This window comes from Molothrus ater, chromosome 7 (genome assembly GCF_012460135.2).
Source record: "Molothrus ater isolate BHLD 08-10-18 breed brown headed cowbird chromosome 7, BPBGC_Mater_1.1, whole genome shotgun sequence".
NCBI classification, from domain to species: domain Eukaryota; kingdom Metazoa; phylum Chordata; class Aves; order Passeriformes; family Icteridae; genus Molothrus; species Molothrus ater.
Genome location: NC_050484.2, coordinates 3,494,906 through 3,510,537, shown reverse-complemented (window position 1 = coordinate 3,510,537; position 15,632 = coordinate 3,494,906). Strand labels below are relative to the sequence as shown.

Below are 15,632 nucleotides of genomic sequence, written 5' to 3'. Positions count from 1 at the left end.
TAGAGGACAGTGCACACCCAGAGTGGCAGAAGATCCTTGGCCAAGCTGAGCTGCCCCTCTTGGCAGGTGCTTTCTGCTTTCACTGCAGTGCAGAGACTGAAGGAAGGAGGAGGGCTCTGCCCAGCAGCAGGGGATTGCCCTTCGCTGCTCCTCAGGCTGCATTTGTCCCACAGCCTGACTTGGCTGGGGAACACCTGGAATGCTGGCTTGGCTAGAGGGCACTGAGTGCCACTGAATTAGTTTTGGATTTGCTGAATGAGAGGTTCTGCACATCTGCTCCAAGAAAGCAGGAGAGGAACTTTTTACAAGGGCATGTAGTGGCAGGACAAGGGGGAATGGCTTCATGCTGAGAGATAATAGGTTTAAATGAGATATTAGGAAGAAATTCTTCCCTGTGAGGGTGGTGAAGCACAGGGTGCCCAGAGCAGCTGTGGCTGCCCCATCCCTGGAAGTGTCCAGGGCCAGGCTGGGTAGGGCTTGGAGGAAGCTGGGATGGTGGAAGGTGTCCCAGTCCATGGCAGAGGGGTGGAAGTGGATGAGCTTGAAGGCACCTCCCAACCCAAACCATTCAGTGATTGTGGGTTTGGTTTTAGTTTAGGGCTGCTTTTTTTCTCTCTGAGTCATATAGGGCAGAATAAAGAACAAGGGGAACTTCTTAGTATTCACAGTGAGTTTGCATTGTAAATTTGTATCTGGCAGGTAGGTAGAAAAAATTAACAGTACTTAATTTTAGGGCAACTATTCTTGACTTTATTAGTCAGGCATTTGATGTGGGAGCTTTCATCGTGCTGCATTTCAAGCAATTGAGGATAGCATCCACAATACACAGCATGTAATTTATTTACCAGCAGTTTTTGCTGTCTCACTGTCAGGCTGCTGTTCAGCTTTGTACAGAAATCCTTCAAGAGAAGAACATCTAATAATTTTTAAGACACCTAAAGAAACCTAATTCTTGCCTTGCTTGTTTCAAATTGATATGAAGGACATGTAGTAGTTGGAGAGGAACTAGTTAGCAATTGTTTTTAGGACTTTGTCATCCCATGGGCTGATTCTCTCTCTCTGATGCCCACTCAGAAATCAGCTCTGAAAAAAAATTGTGCTTTGAGTTCAGATTACTTTTTAAAAAGTAGTGAGTTTGCATTAAAAACTGGTTGTGTTTTAAATCTGGCCCTTCCTGATATGGTAGAAAGATCATACGTAGAGGAATCTAATTATCAAAGTGAGAGAGCTGGTATTTTATTCAGGGTATTGGTGTATACTTACAGTGCTTGCACTCTTCCTTACAGATGAAAATACAGTGTTAAGTGATGCTCTGGAAAAAAAACCCCTTTTGCCTGCAGGAGTTTAGCAGTGTTGACTGTGGCTTGCTTATAAACCTAAGTGAACACTGCTATGGCAGCTGGTTCCAAACATGTTCTAAAACTGCTCCTTGCTCAGTACTCTTCTTGTATTTTCTAAAAACAACAGCTGCTTATTTATTACCCAATTATATTCAGAAGTTGAACTCAATGAGTTTCTTTACTCACGGTTGAATTAACTCATTGCTAAGACTGTTAACTGTGCTTTTCCTTTCCTTGATCTGATGCAATTGCAGTTAGAAGGTCATGCAAAAAGACATTTAAAATTAGCCTGGTTGTGCCCATTCCATGTGCAATGCAATTAGAATAGGAAATCTTTGAACCTAAGTGCAACGGTTCTTTGGAACTCATTCTTTCTTTTTTTCATGGTTACTGACTTTTAAAGCTCCAGAACTGTCAGAACACTGTTGCTTTATAGATATGTGTATCTCAAAAGGACCAACAAACCACATACTCTGTGAGCAGCATGCTAGTGGATAGCAGTTACTAAGTGAGTAGAAGGTGTTAGACATACAAACCAATGTTGCTGTTTACTTTTCCTCAGAGAAAGTTATTATTCAGGGTATCTGTGACAGAAGCTTCAACTTTTAAAACACTGACAGTACATAAATACTAAAGTTTTTTTAATCCAGGAATAGTTCTTTCCACCAGTTCCAGTTGTACTCAGGTTGGATATACAGCAAAGTTTTGTGTTGCTTGATCTGCTTTTTTTGCCTCAGGAGTGGAGGGAGTGTTTGGGGTTTTTTCTCTGCTTTAAGCCATCAGATTTGCATTTTGGTGTAAAGGTCTTAATAAAACCATTTTACAAGAGCAATCATTTAGAAATGTGTAATGTGAAGTACATTTATTTCAATCTGGATTTTAGCTTTATAATGTGTTCTTTCAATCAGATTTTTTTCCAAAGAACTGGAGGGATGTAAGTGCCCAAATCCTGTTGGAAATCTATATTTCATCCTTTTTCATGTATGCACGTACATCCAACAGAGCACTGCAACAAGGTACAGGTATCCCAAAGGGCTGTGATTGGATTTGTGTGAGTTGTCAATGCAAAGGCTGTCAGAGAGCAGTGTCCTCTCTGCCAGGTCATGGCAGATGCCTTGTGCTGTACTCTTCATCCTATCCCTTCCAAACTCTGATGATTTAAAGCTGTGTTACCTGCTTAGGATTTCTTTGCTGAGTTACCTATTCATCAGGAATTCCTTGTTTGAAAGGTGGGTTGGCAAAAAGTGCAGGGAAACAGAAGGAATTGTGGGCTGTAAATCAGAATATTGCATTGGTGGTGGATAGTGGATAGGATGCAGTGAGCTGATGTTTTCTGTGGCTCTGAGGGATGTGAAAGAATGCATCCATTTCCCTGTGCTTCTCTGTGTACTGCAAGATTATTGCCTTTTTGGGACCAAGTCTAGGCTACTCATTAGATAAGATGAAATTATTTGTGGAGCAGGGATACACATAGCCCTGGAATACTTTATATGGATGGCACAGTAGCCTGAAATATCTGCATGTTTCAAGTGGTGTTTCTTTGAGAATTTCACCTTTCTTGCTAATATAAAGCAAGGAGATCGCTTCCAGCAGAGTAAATAAAAAGCATTCTGATGATATTCTTGTTGGTTTTATTTTATAGAAGGCTGTGAATGTACAAAGAAGAAAGAGTTTGAAGGTCCCACCCAGAAAGCTCTTCGGGAAACCAGGCAGAAAAAATTCCTGGTTGTTGCAAGCTCTTCTGGTGATCCAGATGAAGAGGGAGAGAAGAAGATGGGCAGGAGAGATCTAAAGGTACTGTGCTCTTTCCAGCTGTATCAGTTCTCTTTATACAGGTGAAAGACACCTGTCCAATGTGATTAAAAGAAATCCTGCTTAGCTGAAGTAAATAGGACAGGTAGGTAACAAGTTTAGGGTTTTTTTTTAATACAAGTTTCTATCACAATTAAATTTTCAGGGAATTACAGGAACTGATTAATTGAAGCTAGCAGTCTACATTTTGAGAATTCAATCCTAACAGAGGAGGAGCACTGGCTGTAATTGCTTCTTGCTCTGTTACATTTCTTTTGTAACTTGAGAAATCCTGATGTGTTCCATAATGCTTGCAAAGTGTTCCAGCATTTCAGAATGTTCCAGCTGGGACTAAAGGGGACAATATCTGCAAGACTAAGGGCAAAAATCTGATAATTTCCTAATAGTCAGAGCTTCTAAATCTGAGTATGCCAGAGGTAGGTTACTGCTTCAGTTTGGAAATTGTGCAAAATCAAAGCTAATTCCTGACTGAATAATTATTTTATTATGGAAAAGAATGTTTACTTTATTCCTATTGTTTTTTTTATTGAGGTTGCATTTTGGGACTACATAAAAATGCTTTTTATTTTTCCAAATTAGGGTAAACATTGTAATATCTAAAATTTCAGAAGCTCTCAAAACCGTTAGACAGCTCTATTTTTGTTTGAGAACTACTATTAGAGTTTAAACTGTGAGGAAAAGAGTTTTAGTTGATGATGATATAGTCAGAAGCAACCTCAGTTTTTCCCTGTCTCCACACAAATATGTCCATGGTAATTAATTTTTGCAGGTTTCTGTCTGGCTTTGCAAGAGCATTTCATCTGTTTCACTTTGGCAGTGCATCTCTCCACAAACAAACATACCATTTTAGTTCTGTTTTCATTCTTTTTTCTGCTCCTGAGCCCTCAAATAAAAAAAATCTTTGTCTGTCTGTACCTCTTCTGTTGCTTGCTGAAACATTTTTCACCATGTCTAACAAGTATTTCTCCATACTGTCCCTGTTAGCATCTGAGGCATGTGTCAGTCAGTCCATCTCCACTTTCCCTGGTTTTCATGCAGTGGTGGAAAATTTCTGTGCTAGACTCTTAGAGGTACCTCCTGTCTTCATTCTGACTTGTGAACAGGTACAATTTCATAATCCAAGAAGACATCATTTGTGTGTTTCTGTTTCTGCTGAAGTCATCAGGATTTTTATGGAAAACTTCAGCGGAGTTATGTTTATAAAATAAACGTATAAATATAATAAAATATTTTTTCCAAAATAAAAACTCTGCACAGGTAGTGTGCCTGTCTGACTCCTGTTCTTTGAAATTCATGAGCACAGTTAGTTGACTGGTTCTGGCAAGCATCTGTGTTTTTACAGATCTTATGTTTCCCAAAGGAGTCCCAGCAGAGGCCCTGATGTCTTTATTTAATCAATGGATTGGAAAACTGGGCTAGTTCCAGAATTAAGGCATCAGAAAATATGGGTATGCTTGAATTTTCCATGGCTAAGCAATAGTCTAAAACTTTAGGTGTGAGATTAGCATCTCTTCCAAATGGAACAATAGTTCTTTTTCACTTCACATTTCCTGGATTTATTATTTCTAAATATTTCCTTTCCCCTAATAAAGGATTTCATCTTGGATAGTGCATGTGGATAACTGCTTAGGATATAAGAAATAAATGACACAGGGAATGATGAATGTCTAGAGTGCAAAGAGGTGAGTTAAAATTGTGTTTAAAACAGAAGAGACAGAACTCTGTCCTGTAGTGCACCTTTATTGAACTACAGTTCTAATCCAATGTATTGAATTAAAACAGTGTGTTCTTATTCAAGTGTTTAGGTGTCTTAAGTATTTGTTTCCATCAAAAGGATGAGGGATAAAGGAGAGCCTTCCCTTCCTTAGGTGAATTTCTATGATACTTGGAATCAAGCTTGTGTGGTGTCTCATCTCCTCTGACCTATATCAAAAAATCTTTTAAGTTCTGCTGTGTGTCATGTAACTTAGATTCTTTCTTAAAATGATTCAACGTGAATGAACATGAAAAGTGTTCCATAAGTCATTTAAATGTTTTATTAGGAAGGGTGAAATTGATTTATACTTATTGAGATTATGATTCATTTAAATTCTCTTTATACCATAAAGGAACTAGGAGTCAGAGCATTAATTTGGTCAGTTCCATGGAGGTTGGTGAGGAATATATAGAAGAAATAAATGCAATTGAAATCCTGCATTTGCATATGCATTTACAAAAAAACAGAGAAAAAGAGAACAGAAGATGTAGAAAGTCTAGGTAAAATTCACTGTATAGTATTGTCAAACCTGCTTCAGTAAATGTGAGTGAGCTTTTAAAGCTTACAAAACTTTAGAGTGAACATGTTAGCCAATTTTTAAGTTCAGGCACTTGGATTATATCCCATTCACTAAAAAGCCACTATATTGTCATGAGATTGTATCCTTGAGACAAAATTATAAATGTTTGTATTACCTGTACTGTTACATTGCAGTGAACTATGGTGATGGAAATGATTTAACATCTCTTCTGTGTCTGGTAGCTAAATAGTGATCTAACAAATGCCTGTGCTTTTAAGTAGATGCAAATATGAGTCATAGCTGGGCTAGAACATTTACTTCAAGGACAGACATATATTGTGTTACTGCAATATCCTGTAAAAGCTGGCATGTCATTTAAAACACAGAGTCCCTTTGATGTGAAGTTTATCACTGAAACAGTAAGTGGAAAAGCAACAGGATTTTTTTTTCTAAGAGAATGCATTATCCTGATTTTACAATCTTTGTTATGAGACTGAAATAAATTGTAGTAACAGACAATTAGTCTAAACTATTTACATATCTGGCCCTTAATAAGCCAGTATCAATAGTAGAAGTAGTTGTAGATTAAGAATGTGCATGGAGTACTACTTTAAACATTTAAATTAATTAAAATGCACTCACAGGTCATTAAAATTGTAGAGAACCTTTGATAATGTGAATTTCATTAAGCTCTTGAAAACTTTCCTATTTTTATTCTCTCAGGTTCCTTTCAGAGTACATTCTATGTTTGATTGCTTTTAAAAGTAATCTTAGCAGGACAATTGCAAATTCTTTATGTTCATTAAATTATATTTCTACATGTATTACAACCCAATTTAATTTTCTCAAGTTTTACTTGCTGTAAAACTTTATCTAAAGGTGTGTTGGACATTTCTGGAGTTGAGGAATTATCTGTTTCTGTAGAACAGATTTTGCAATTATGGCCATTGTGTATATTAACAATAGAGAAGTAAAATCCAGGGATCATACAGATATGGCTTTTGTAATTAATGAGACTTTGGGTTAAAATATCAAACGGGTACATGTATTACATTGAAGTTTCTCCACAGTTCTATGGAAAAAAGAATATAACATTGACAAGAACTGCTGTTCCTGTGCCCTCAAGTAGAAGGGGAGATGAAACCAAGTGACTACTTAATCAGATTATTGAGTTTGAATATAAATTAGCACAGGTGTATTGGGGACAGAATTGGAAAGATGGTCCCGCAGTAGTTAGGAAGCATCATAAATGAAACAGACAGTCACTTTGTGTTTGTAATAATGTGGCTGAGAAAGCACTGATTTGATATTCAGAAGAGAGGAGGTGACTGACAGATAATAGTGGGAATGCTTATTTCTACAGCCCTTCCCTGGGATAATAAAACTGCAGATATGGAGCTAAGAAAATTGATACAAGTTACCCAAATATAAGACTGCAGCCTAGAGAAAGCAAAAGAAAATATAATGTCTGTATCTCAAATGAGATAAAATTAAAAGCTAAGAAATCATAGACTGGACACTATTACTTACATTCCTAAGGAAGCTGGCAGTGTATAACTGAAATTTTACTCAATATCTTCAAGAAAACAGGGAAAGAATTAACTGGGGAAATGGGTATGCAAGAAAAAATTGTTTAAATCCAGTCTATATTGCATCCATGAAAGGATAAGAGGTACCATGGATAACATACAAGAGCACTTAGGTTTTAAAAAGGCTTTGGATACTGTCTCACAGATTAATTCCTGTGAACAACTGTGGAAATTTGGCCTGACAATTTTTGCAATTTTTTTTTTTAATTAATGGAAAATAGATTAGGAACATGCAGATATACTGAAGAGGCTTTTCTGCAGGGATATATTGTCCTTAGTGGTCTGGAAAATGGAACAGAAAATAAGCTGACAGAATTTGCAGACCAAGTGGCCTGGGTTTGGTGGGGCTGGAACAGCAAGTGCAGCTGAGGACAGGAGTGAAATTCCAAAGCTGACCTCTTGGAGAACTGATCCAAAGAAATAACAGACAGTGTAAGAAGAGGTACAAAGCTGAGGACAGGAGTGAAATTCCAAAGCTGACCTCTTGGAGAACTGATCCAAAGAAATAACAGACAGTGTAAGAAGAGGTACAAAGCTCTGCCTTTAAAAATGATCCAATGTACAAATAGAGATCAAGAAGATTAGAAAGAGTTGATCATTGGCTTTTCATTAGAGTAGGCTCTAGGGTATGATGTGTAAAACAGGCTTAGCATGAGTTGAAAACCGCATAATATTTTGGAATAGCTGAACACTGTGCTGCAGTGTAAACCAGGAATATGGCCTGGAGCATGTGGAGTATTCCTCCTGCTAATTTCACATGGCATGTGGCTTTGGCTGCAGTTTTCTGTGCAGTCTGATCACAGCTCTTCAGGAGACAAGTGGAGCATCTATACCAGAGCAGTAAGAATGATTAGAGGTTTATGAAACTGTCAAGGAAAGGGTAAAAAGTGAAATTGGGTAGTCTACAGAAAAGAACCCTAAGGGGAAACAGGATGCATCCTTAAAACAGAAAAGAATTCTGTTTAAAAAAATCAGAAATAAAGCCAAAAGCCAATCCAAAATTACAAACCAACTTGTTAGAACAAGTAGTAATAAAGTAGAAATTCAATAAGAGTCATTCAGAGTACAGTGGGTGTTAAGCAGCAAAGAAAATGTATATCCTTAGAATATGATGCCTCTTTCCTTCTACTTACAGAATTAATGTTCTGTGACTCAAATGTATAGAGTATGATCCAGGATTAACTGGGTGTAATCTAAAATGTGTCCTTTAGTTGGTTTTGATGGAATTTAGTTTCAAAGTCTGTATTTTTTAAAAAAATACTTTTGCTATGGACTTGAAAATGGTAAAAAGAAAGCTGCTTTTTAGGTGACATTCATGCTTTTAAAAAGAGTTGTCTATTGTATTCTGTAATGTAATAGATAATGTAATGATGGCTTTAGTTTTAGGACTTGCTCAAATGTCTTTGAAGATGTTGGAGCTACATGGAGAAAATGAGAAAATGCTTCAGAATGTTAGCTACAAGTAAAGCTATAGAGGAAATAGTCATTCAGTTGCAAGACCAAATTATAAAGACAACTTATTATAGAATTTTTCATCCACCTTTGCAGCTTTGTTAAATGGAGACATCCAATGCCTTGCATTTTTAGTGGTAAAACTGATTCTTTAAGGCATTGGTACTTGATGAAAATGACCTCACAGAGCATCCAAAGGGTTTTCTTTGTGCTGAAAACAAGGCTTGTTTTGAGTCACTGCATGCTGCCAAGTAACAGGCCCCAAGATGGAGAACCAACATAGAAAGTTGTTGGGATGTAAGCTGTATTTGTTTCTAATTCTAATTGCACATAGGTTTTGTATATTCATATATTTCTTTCTGTATTTAGTGTCAATAATGACAGATTTTAGAACTGAGACTGTGAATCTCACTCTTGCTATAATCACTTGCAAAAACTGCTGATAAATAGTAAAATTACTGTTTTTGTATGCAGATCTCCTAAAAGAGGGATGTACTAAAAGTGTATTTAATTGAAGAAAAACCCTTTGAGTTCTCTTTGCAGAGAAGATGGAGCAGATATAAAAAAAGCCATAAAGATTTTCAAATGTTTGGTTTTCTTTGCTTTTACAAATAGCTGCTGCTGTCTTCTTCAGGACGGACAGATGGAGAGAGTTAGGAATTGTGAGGTGCAGGAGGGTTTCCTTTATCCCTCAGAGTTTCTGCAGCACTTGCCCTCATTCAGGCTGGGCTATAGGATGGGATTTGACTCTGCCTGAGTTCAGAGAGAACTTTGCAGAGGCACCAGAAGCTCCCTACAGAACCCCCGGAGCAGGAGGTGGGATGGTGCTTGCACAGCTGCTGCTCACGTCTGCTCCGTTGGCCTTTGAGACCATAATTGAGCAAGTTCATTAACTCAGGACCAACACTTTGTTTTCCCTTTAATTAAAGTGTCAAGACCTTAACATTTCTCTTGGAAACCAGGTGGGAGTTGTGGGGGGAAGAGGAGGAGAATGGTTTAGTTGTGCTTGTTTGTTCACTGACAGGTGTTCAGTGCTTACAGCCCTGAAGGGAATTCTGGCAGTACAAGGTCTCTAACTGTGCAATTCCAGAGCTCTTTGGAATGTTCAGCTGCTGCCAAGATCCCCATTTCTTTCAAGGAAGCAGAGGCACTAACTAGCAGAATGTGTAGAATGCACTACACAAGATATAAATAGTGTTGGGTACCTCAGTTACAATGTTGGTGAAAATTTCATTTCACTTGAAAAATGCCCATAGTTTTAGGAAGTGATTTTTCTTGTGTGAGACAAAAAAAAAAAAAAATCTAAATTCCACAAAGGTCTATTTCCAATTATAATTCCTCTATTTTTTTTCCCAAGGTCTGTTTCATAATGAAAAGTCGGTGATGTAGGAGTTGGGAAGAGTTGTGTTAGTTGGGAAGAGTTTGGAGTTGGGAAATCTGTGTTAGTTGGGAAGAGTTTGGAAACTCTTTATACTAAGTTTTAATTTTTAAAACAGTGATTTGCTTCCTGTTTTTGGTTATTGATAAAACACATAAAAGTATTAATTGTAATTGATACACAACTGCAAGTCAAAATGTTCAAAATGGTAATTGTATTTGAACTGGGTAAATAATCACCACTATTTTTAAAGGAGTATTCTTCCAGAAGTATTTGCAGTCTGTTGTTCAGCGGTTAACTGTAGCTTGGTACTCAGGGATGTGGCTAAAAAGGCAATATATGAACTACTGCTTGATATACTTAACAAAAAAAGGAGATTAAATGAGGCCAAACTTATTACTAATTAGGGGTTTTTTTGGTTTTTTTTTTTTCCATTTTAATGTAGTTCAGCTAAAGTTATTAATGGATAAAACTAGATCGCTTTCAAATTAGTGATATGTGACTGAAATATGAAGTCAGTGCTCAGACCCCCAAAATCTAGAGGGGAAGGCTCAGGTGCTGACTGTGGTATTTGTATTTTAAATTAACTATTCTGCAGTAAATTATGGATTTTGGTGTTTCAATCTTTTTTTTCAATATTTAAACAAAGCTTTTGCATATGTCAACATCACTTTAAGGAAAATGAAATTCAACATTAGCATTTAGTTTTCATGGTAACAAATCTCTAACATACCCTAAGACCTCTGGCACTGCTCACACTGTTCAGGGTTGTTTGTCTTGTATATTCAAACAGTACTTCTGGGAGTGGAAAGTAAAATCTTAATTGTTTCTGTTTGAATATAATGAAATGAAATAAAATACTAAGTCTTTAGTCCAAACAGTTTATGAATTAATAATCAGAGCATTTCCTCCAGAAAATGTGACACTGTTTCACTGGAGTGTCACATACTATGAGGATAATGTTAATGGGTCACAGGCCTCTTTGTAATTGGATTTCCAGTTTGAATCCAGGCTTGACAGGTTTGATCATGATTAAAACTGGTTGTTGTATAATCATGGATCAGTTGATCTTACCTGCTCTTACATGCAGGAAGCAAAGGGCAACCTCTATGAGCAGGGAGGCTGAGGCTGGGCAGGTTTGTGCTGGAACCCAGCCTGGAATGATGTCTGTACAGGTGGGCTTTTACACCAGAGGAGCACAAATAATTCATGTGATGCTCAGACAACAAAGGTAATTCAGATTTGTTTCCACTACATGGAACCACTTTGTAACGCACAACTGCTAAAAAATTTGGGGACACCTTAGGGATATTCTCATATTCAAATTTGTTTTTTCAGAAGTGTAGTTTAAGATCTCACTGTGGAGTTTGTCCATGATCTCTGAGCTTGAGGGCTAAAAAGCAAAATGAGTCAAGTGGTTTCACAGCTCATTCAGAAGAATGATTTTTCTCCTGTTACCTTTCTGAAGTCCTCTCTGTGTCACTGTGATATTTTATGAAAAATCTCTTTGCCAGGATTTCTTCTCTGGGAAGCTGGGAAGCTTCAGCTTCTCCACCTTTTGCTGCTTTGGAATGTGATTTGGAGAATTGTTTATCCAGCATGTGAATTGCTTTAATTTAATGACCAATCATGGTCCAGCTGTCCAGCCTCTGAGGAGTCACGGTTTTTCGTTATCATTCCTGCTAAGCCTTCTGATGTCTCCTTTCTCTTTCTTTAGTATAGTTTTAGTATAGCATTTCTTTTAATATAATATAATATCATATCATAAAATAATAAATCAGCCTTCTGAGAACTTGGAGTCAAATTCTCATCTCTCACCTCATCCTGGGGATCCTCACAACACCACAACACTCTCTCCTCCCTAGCAGCTCCCTTTCTCTTTCCTACCTTTGCTCTTTGTAAATTCTCTAAATCCTTTCAGTTAAGGTGCTGAATGACAAAGTTAGAACACACAAGTTTGACAGCTTGGTTACAGAATTCTGTAACTCAAAACCAAGGCCACACCATGCTGATGTGACAGCAGAACACCAGATCCTCAGTGCACAGTTTCAGTTTGCATTTCTTTTGTATGTTTTACACCATAGCTCTGTATTTATTGTTCCCAAGTTTTTACCTTGTGTATATATAGTTCAGATAATGTGCTATATACTGCAAATTAACCGAAGCAGATCAGGCAGTCAGACATTTATAATTTACTAGAAATCTGAAGCTCTTTCTATTTTTGCAGGAATCCTTCACTCTCTGTACAAAGCAGATCTCCCTCATGGTTCTGTAGCACCTGCAAAGAATTTGTTCTCTTGAAGCAGTACAGCAAAAACTGAGATTTACTGTGATGGGAATCTCTCAAGAGTTCATTCCCACAAAAAAAAAGAGATAAACAAGAAAAAAATTACTATGCAAAATCACAGTTCATAGTATTTTAAAAATCTGTACTCATTAAAAATATTTTGTTTAACAGTGGTACTTGTTAATGTGAAAATGTCTACACTGAATTTCCACACTTCTGGTGTGTAATAATTACAATTTTTTAAAAATTCTATTTAGATTACTTAACTCTGTTAGCTAATTTGGGAACAGTGCATATAGTTGTGACATGTCTCAGTCTGGAAAGGATGTTAGCAATAGTAGAGGAATTCACAGGCCTCCTTCACACTTGGTGTAGAAATTGTTCTGTGCTACAAAATGTAAATACCCTGGCCTGAACCCAGCAGACAAATAATCAAAGAGTCATGGTAATGTAATACTTAAGAATGCCCCAATTGTATTTTGATATAGATCACAGGGTTGGTTAATGTGAAGATACTGTCCTTTTGTTTTTCAATATGGAAAGTGAGAAAAATAGTAATCATGATAGAGATTAAATAGGAGATAGCTTTACTTTTAGTAAGTATCTTCTGAGAGAGGAATTCTCATTTTGAGTATATTTTACCTGGATTTTTTTGATGTACAGTCAGCTGTTGAGCAATTGGTTTTATCCAAACAATAGTGATTGGAAAGAGATGTTCTCTTGAGTTCCAGGCTAGAAGGCTTTGGCAGCTGGTTATTCTGCTGCTCCTGTTCTGTTGTTGGCTACACTTCCCTTGCTCTGATCCTGCCCCTCCAAACTCATGGTTCATGACCGATTCCTGCCTGCCACCAAAGCTGTGAAGAGCAGGGTGTGCAGGCTTGATCTCAAAAATCCACCCAGGCTAAAATAATCTGGGAAATAACAATGAAGAGAAGCTGACAGGCTTTGTTGGAATAATTGTTTATGTATAGAGTTTCGTTCCATTTTAATGCAAGACATCCTATTATGTACTAATTAAGTGTTTTACTACAGAGTTTATAAAAAGAATGAGAGGGAGAAGGCTGTCAGTATTTGGAGCACATTTAAGGATAATTGTAGAGGTCTTGTGTTGAATTTGATAACTCTTGTGTTGTTTTTAAGAACATAACCACACAGGCTAATACACTCACATATTTTTTTAGCCTGGGTGCTAAGTTAACTGATTTTTGGTTTGGGAGTCATAGCAAGGAGCTCTTTCCAGTTTTTGTACTTTATTTCCATTTTTGTCAGGATACACACCGAGTAAGCTTCCACCACCATCTGGTGATGTGTGAGTGGAGAGCCTCAGTGGCAGAAGAAGAGGCTGGCTGTGCCAAGGCTGTGGCTGGGAGCTTAGTCAGAACATGCCAACACCTGTGCAGGGGACTATTCTTATCACAGAGTAGCTGTGTCAGCTACTCTGCAAGGCTCCAGACTGGCTCACATTTTATACCTTTTGAAGTAGTCCTTTTCTATTTCTTTGAATTGAAAAGTTTGGGTTTTTAAATAATTTATGAACATCAGGGAAGCTTTTAAATAAGAGATTTGGAGGTGTCAGTGTTGTTCCTGACGTTACAAATCCTGAGTTTATTACTTTTATGTAAGAACTGAAATGAGGGATGTGGGACTCCAGGTGGCTCTTCCAAATGCAGTTTATTCCATCCAAATCATTACAGCAGTCCAGGGTCGTGGGTGACAGAGCCTGTGCCTACAGCTGTCAGTTCCAGCTACTTTTCTTTGCTGAGCATCTTAATACAGTAGAACCAATCTATACCTTAACTCTTATCTATAGCCTATCATAACTACTGTCATTACCATATTCATGTTACTGTTCTCCAATCACTAAAAGTCAGTACATTACAGTTTCAGCTAGAAGTTGGTTTTCAGTTTTCTTGCAGTAGAAAATTATGAGACCTTTTTTCTGCATGCAACATTTGCTGACTTGTTTGCCTGTGCTCTCTTTCTGCTTGGTAAAAACATTTTCTTGTTTGGGGTGGGTTTGTCCTTTGCTCTAAGGCATAAAACCCCTTCTAACTAACACAGCCTTTGCCTCCTTGGTTATCCAGTCAGACTGGCTCAGCAATTCTTTTATTCTATATCAAAACTTGCTTCCACCTCTATTCCTTCATCAGACTTTACATTCAAAAATCTTTCTGCTAAGCACACACATATCTGTGAGACTTGCTTGTCAAACTTTCATCCTTCCCAACACTTTTGAAGATCTTCTTCCTAATTGAATTAATTAATTGTGAATTTCCTGTCAGAAGTAAGTTACTGTAACAAAGGTAATGAGAGGGAACAAGGAAAGGGTAACATTTTGCCCCTCTTTGCAGCCAAATGTATTTGAGCATCACTTCAGTATGTCATTGGATTGTTCCAGCCACGGTACAGCTGAGATTTGACTTTATTAGTCCTCTCTTTTTGCTGAGTCTGTACCAACACTAATTTGGCTGTTGTTTTTAGCTACACAAGTATGTGCCTGTGAGAGGTTGATGTAGTCTGCACTGTCTTCTTATAGCTGCCCACCCAATCATTGAGTGCCATTTACCAAGGGATTTTAACCTTTCAGGTACTTTTTTCCTCAAAATAGTGTCCATACATTTAGCAGGTATTAGTATTTAAAGCTCTGCAAAGGTGTCCAGGTTCCCTGCCATGGAAATTAGTAGGAATAGGTCATGGAGTGATTGAGTGGATTAAGCTGGGAGGTACATCAGATGCCTAAATGCTTTTGAGAATTTAGGGCTTAAGACTGGATAATACTGTCTAATAAATTTTCTAAGCTTAAATAGCCAGCTTCTGTTTAGAGTCAGCTATCAGTGTTGCACTGTAAATTATTTTTCTCTGGTAATTAGTATCATAATAATCAGTTAAACAGATCTAATGTTGCCAATGACAAGGTTCCAATATCCTGCCACTATTTTCTCCCTTCTTCTTCCATTCTTTGCAGAAAAGAATCCATTTTCCTGGTGGTACTTGTTTTCTCCTGGAATGATGAGGTGCATAGGATGGCTGTGGGTTCAGAGCCATGCTCTTCAGTGCCAGGGAAGCAGGATGTGCTTTAGCATGTGTGAGACACAGGATCTGCTGGGCTTAGATCAGGATGTTCCAGGACATCTTTTCCCATTCACTCCACAGTAGATGACAATTTCTGGGGGAATTTCAAGTTTGTGATGATTCTTACACAATCCTCACAGCCTTTCTACATCTGAGACAGAATGCTGCTGGAACTGTAGAGGAATTCAGAAAGTCCAGTAAGTGTAGGCTTATTGAACAATGGTCAAAATTTGTCTGCCTTTACAGAGGACTTTGATACTATCCATTCTTCTAAAGTTATCCTTTGAACATTGTGCTGAAGGGTTTTCTCCAGTCCTGCTCAGGTAAGGCAGTGTTTGGGGAGTTTGGGTTTGAGAAAGCTGCAGTTCTGTTGCTGTGATAAAGACATTGCTCTATGAATTACTGCATTTTACCTTTCTGCTCAAG

The 15,632-nt window shown here is 37.7% G+C and overlaps 1 protein-coding gene across 1 annotated transcript in view; it reads left to right on the top strand.

Annotated features, from left to right (window-relative positions):
• Positions 1–15,632, top strand: part of SPAG16 (sperm associated antigen 16) — a 372,092-nt gene that overhangs the window by 21,885 nt on the left and 334,575 nt on the right. Inside the window, exon 9 of the mRNA XM_054515419.1 lies at positions 2,983–3,134. Within this exon, the coding sequence (XP_054371394.1) occupies positions 2,983–3,134 (152 nt within the window). The remainder of the gene's footprint in view (positions 1–2,982; positions 3,135–15,632) is intronic.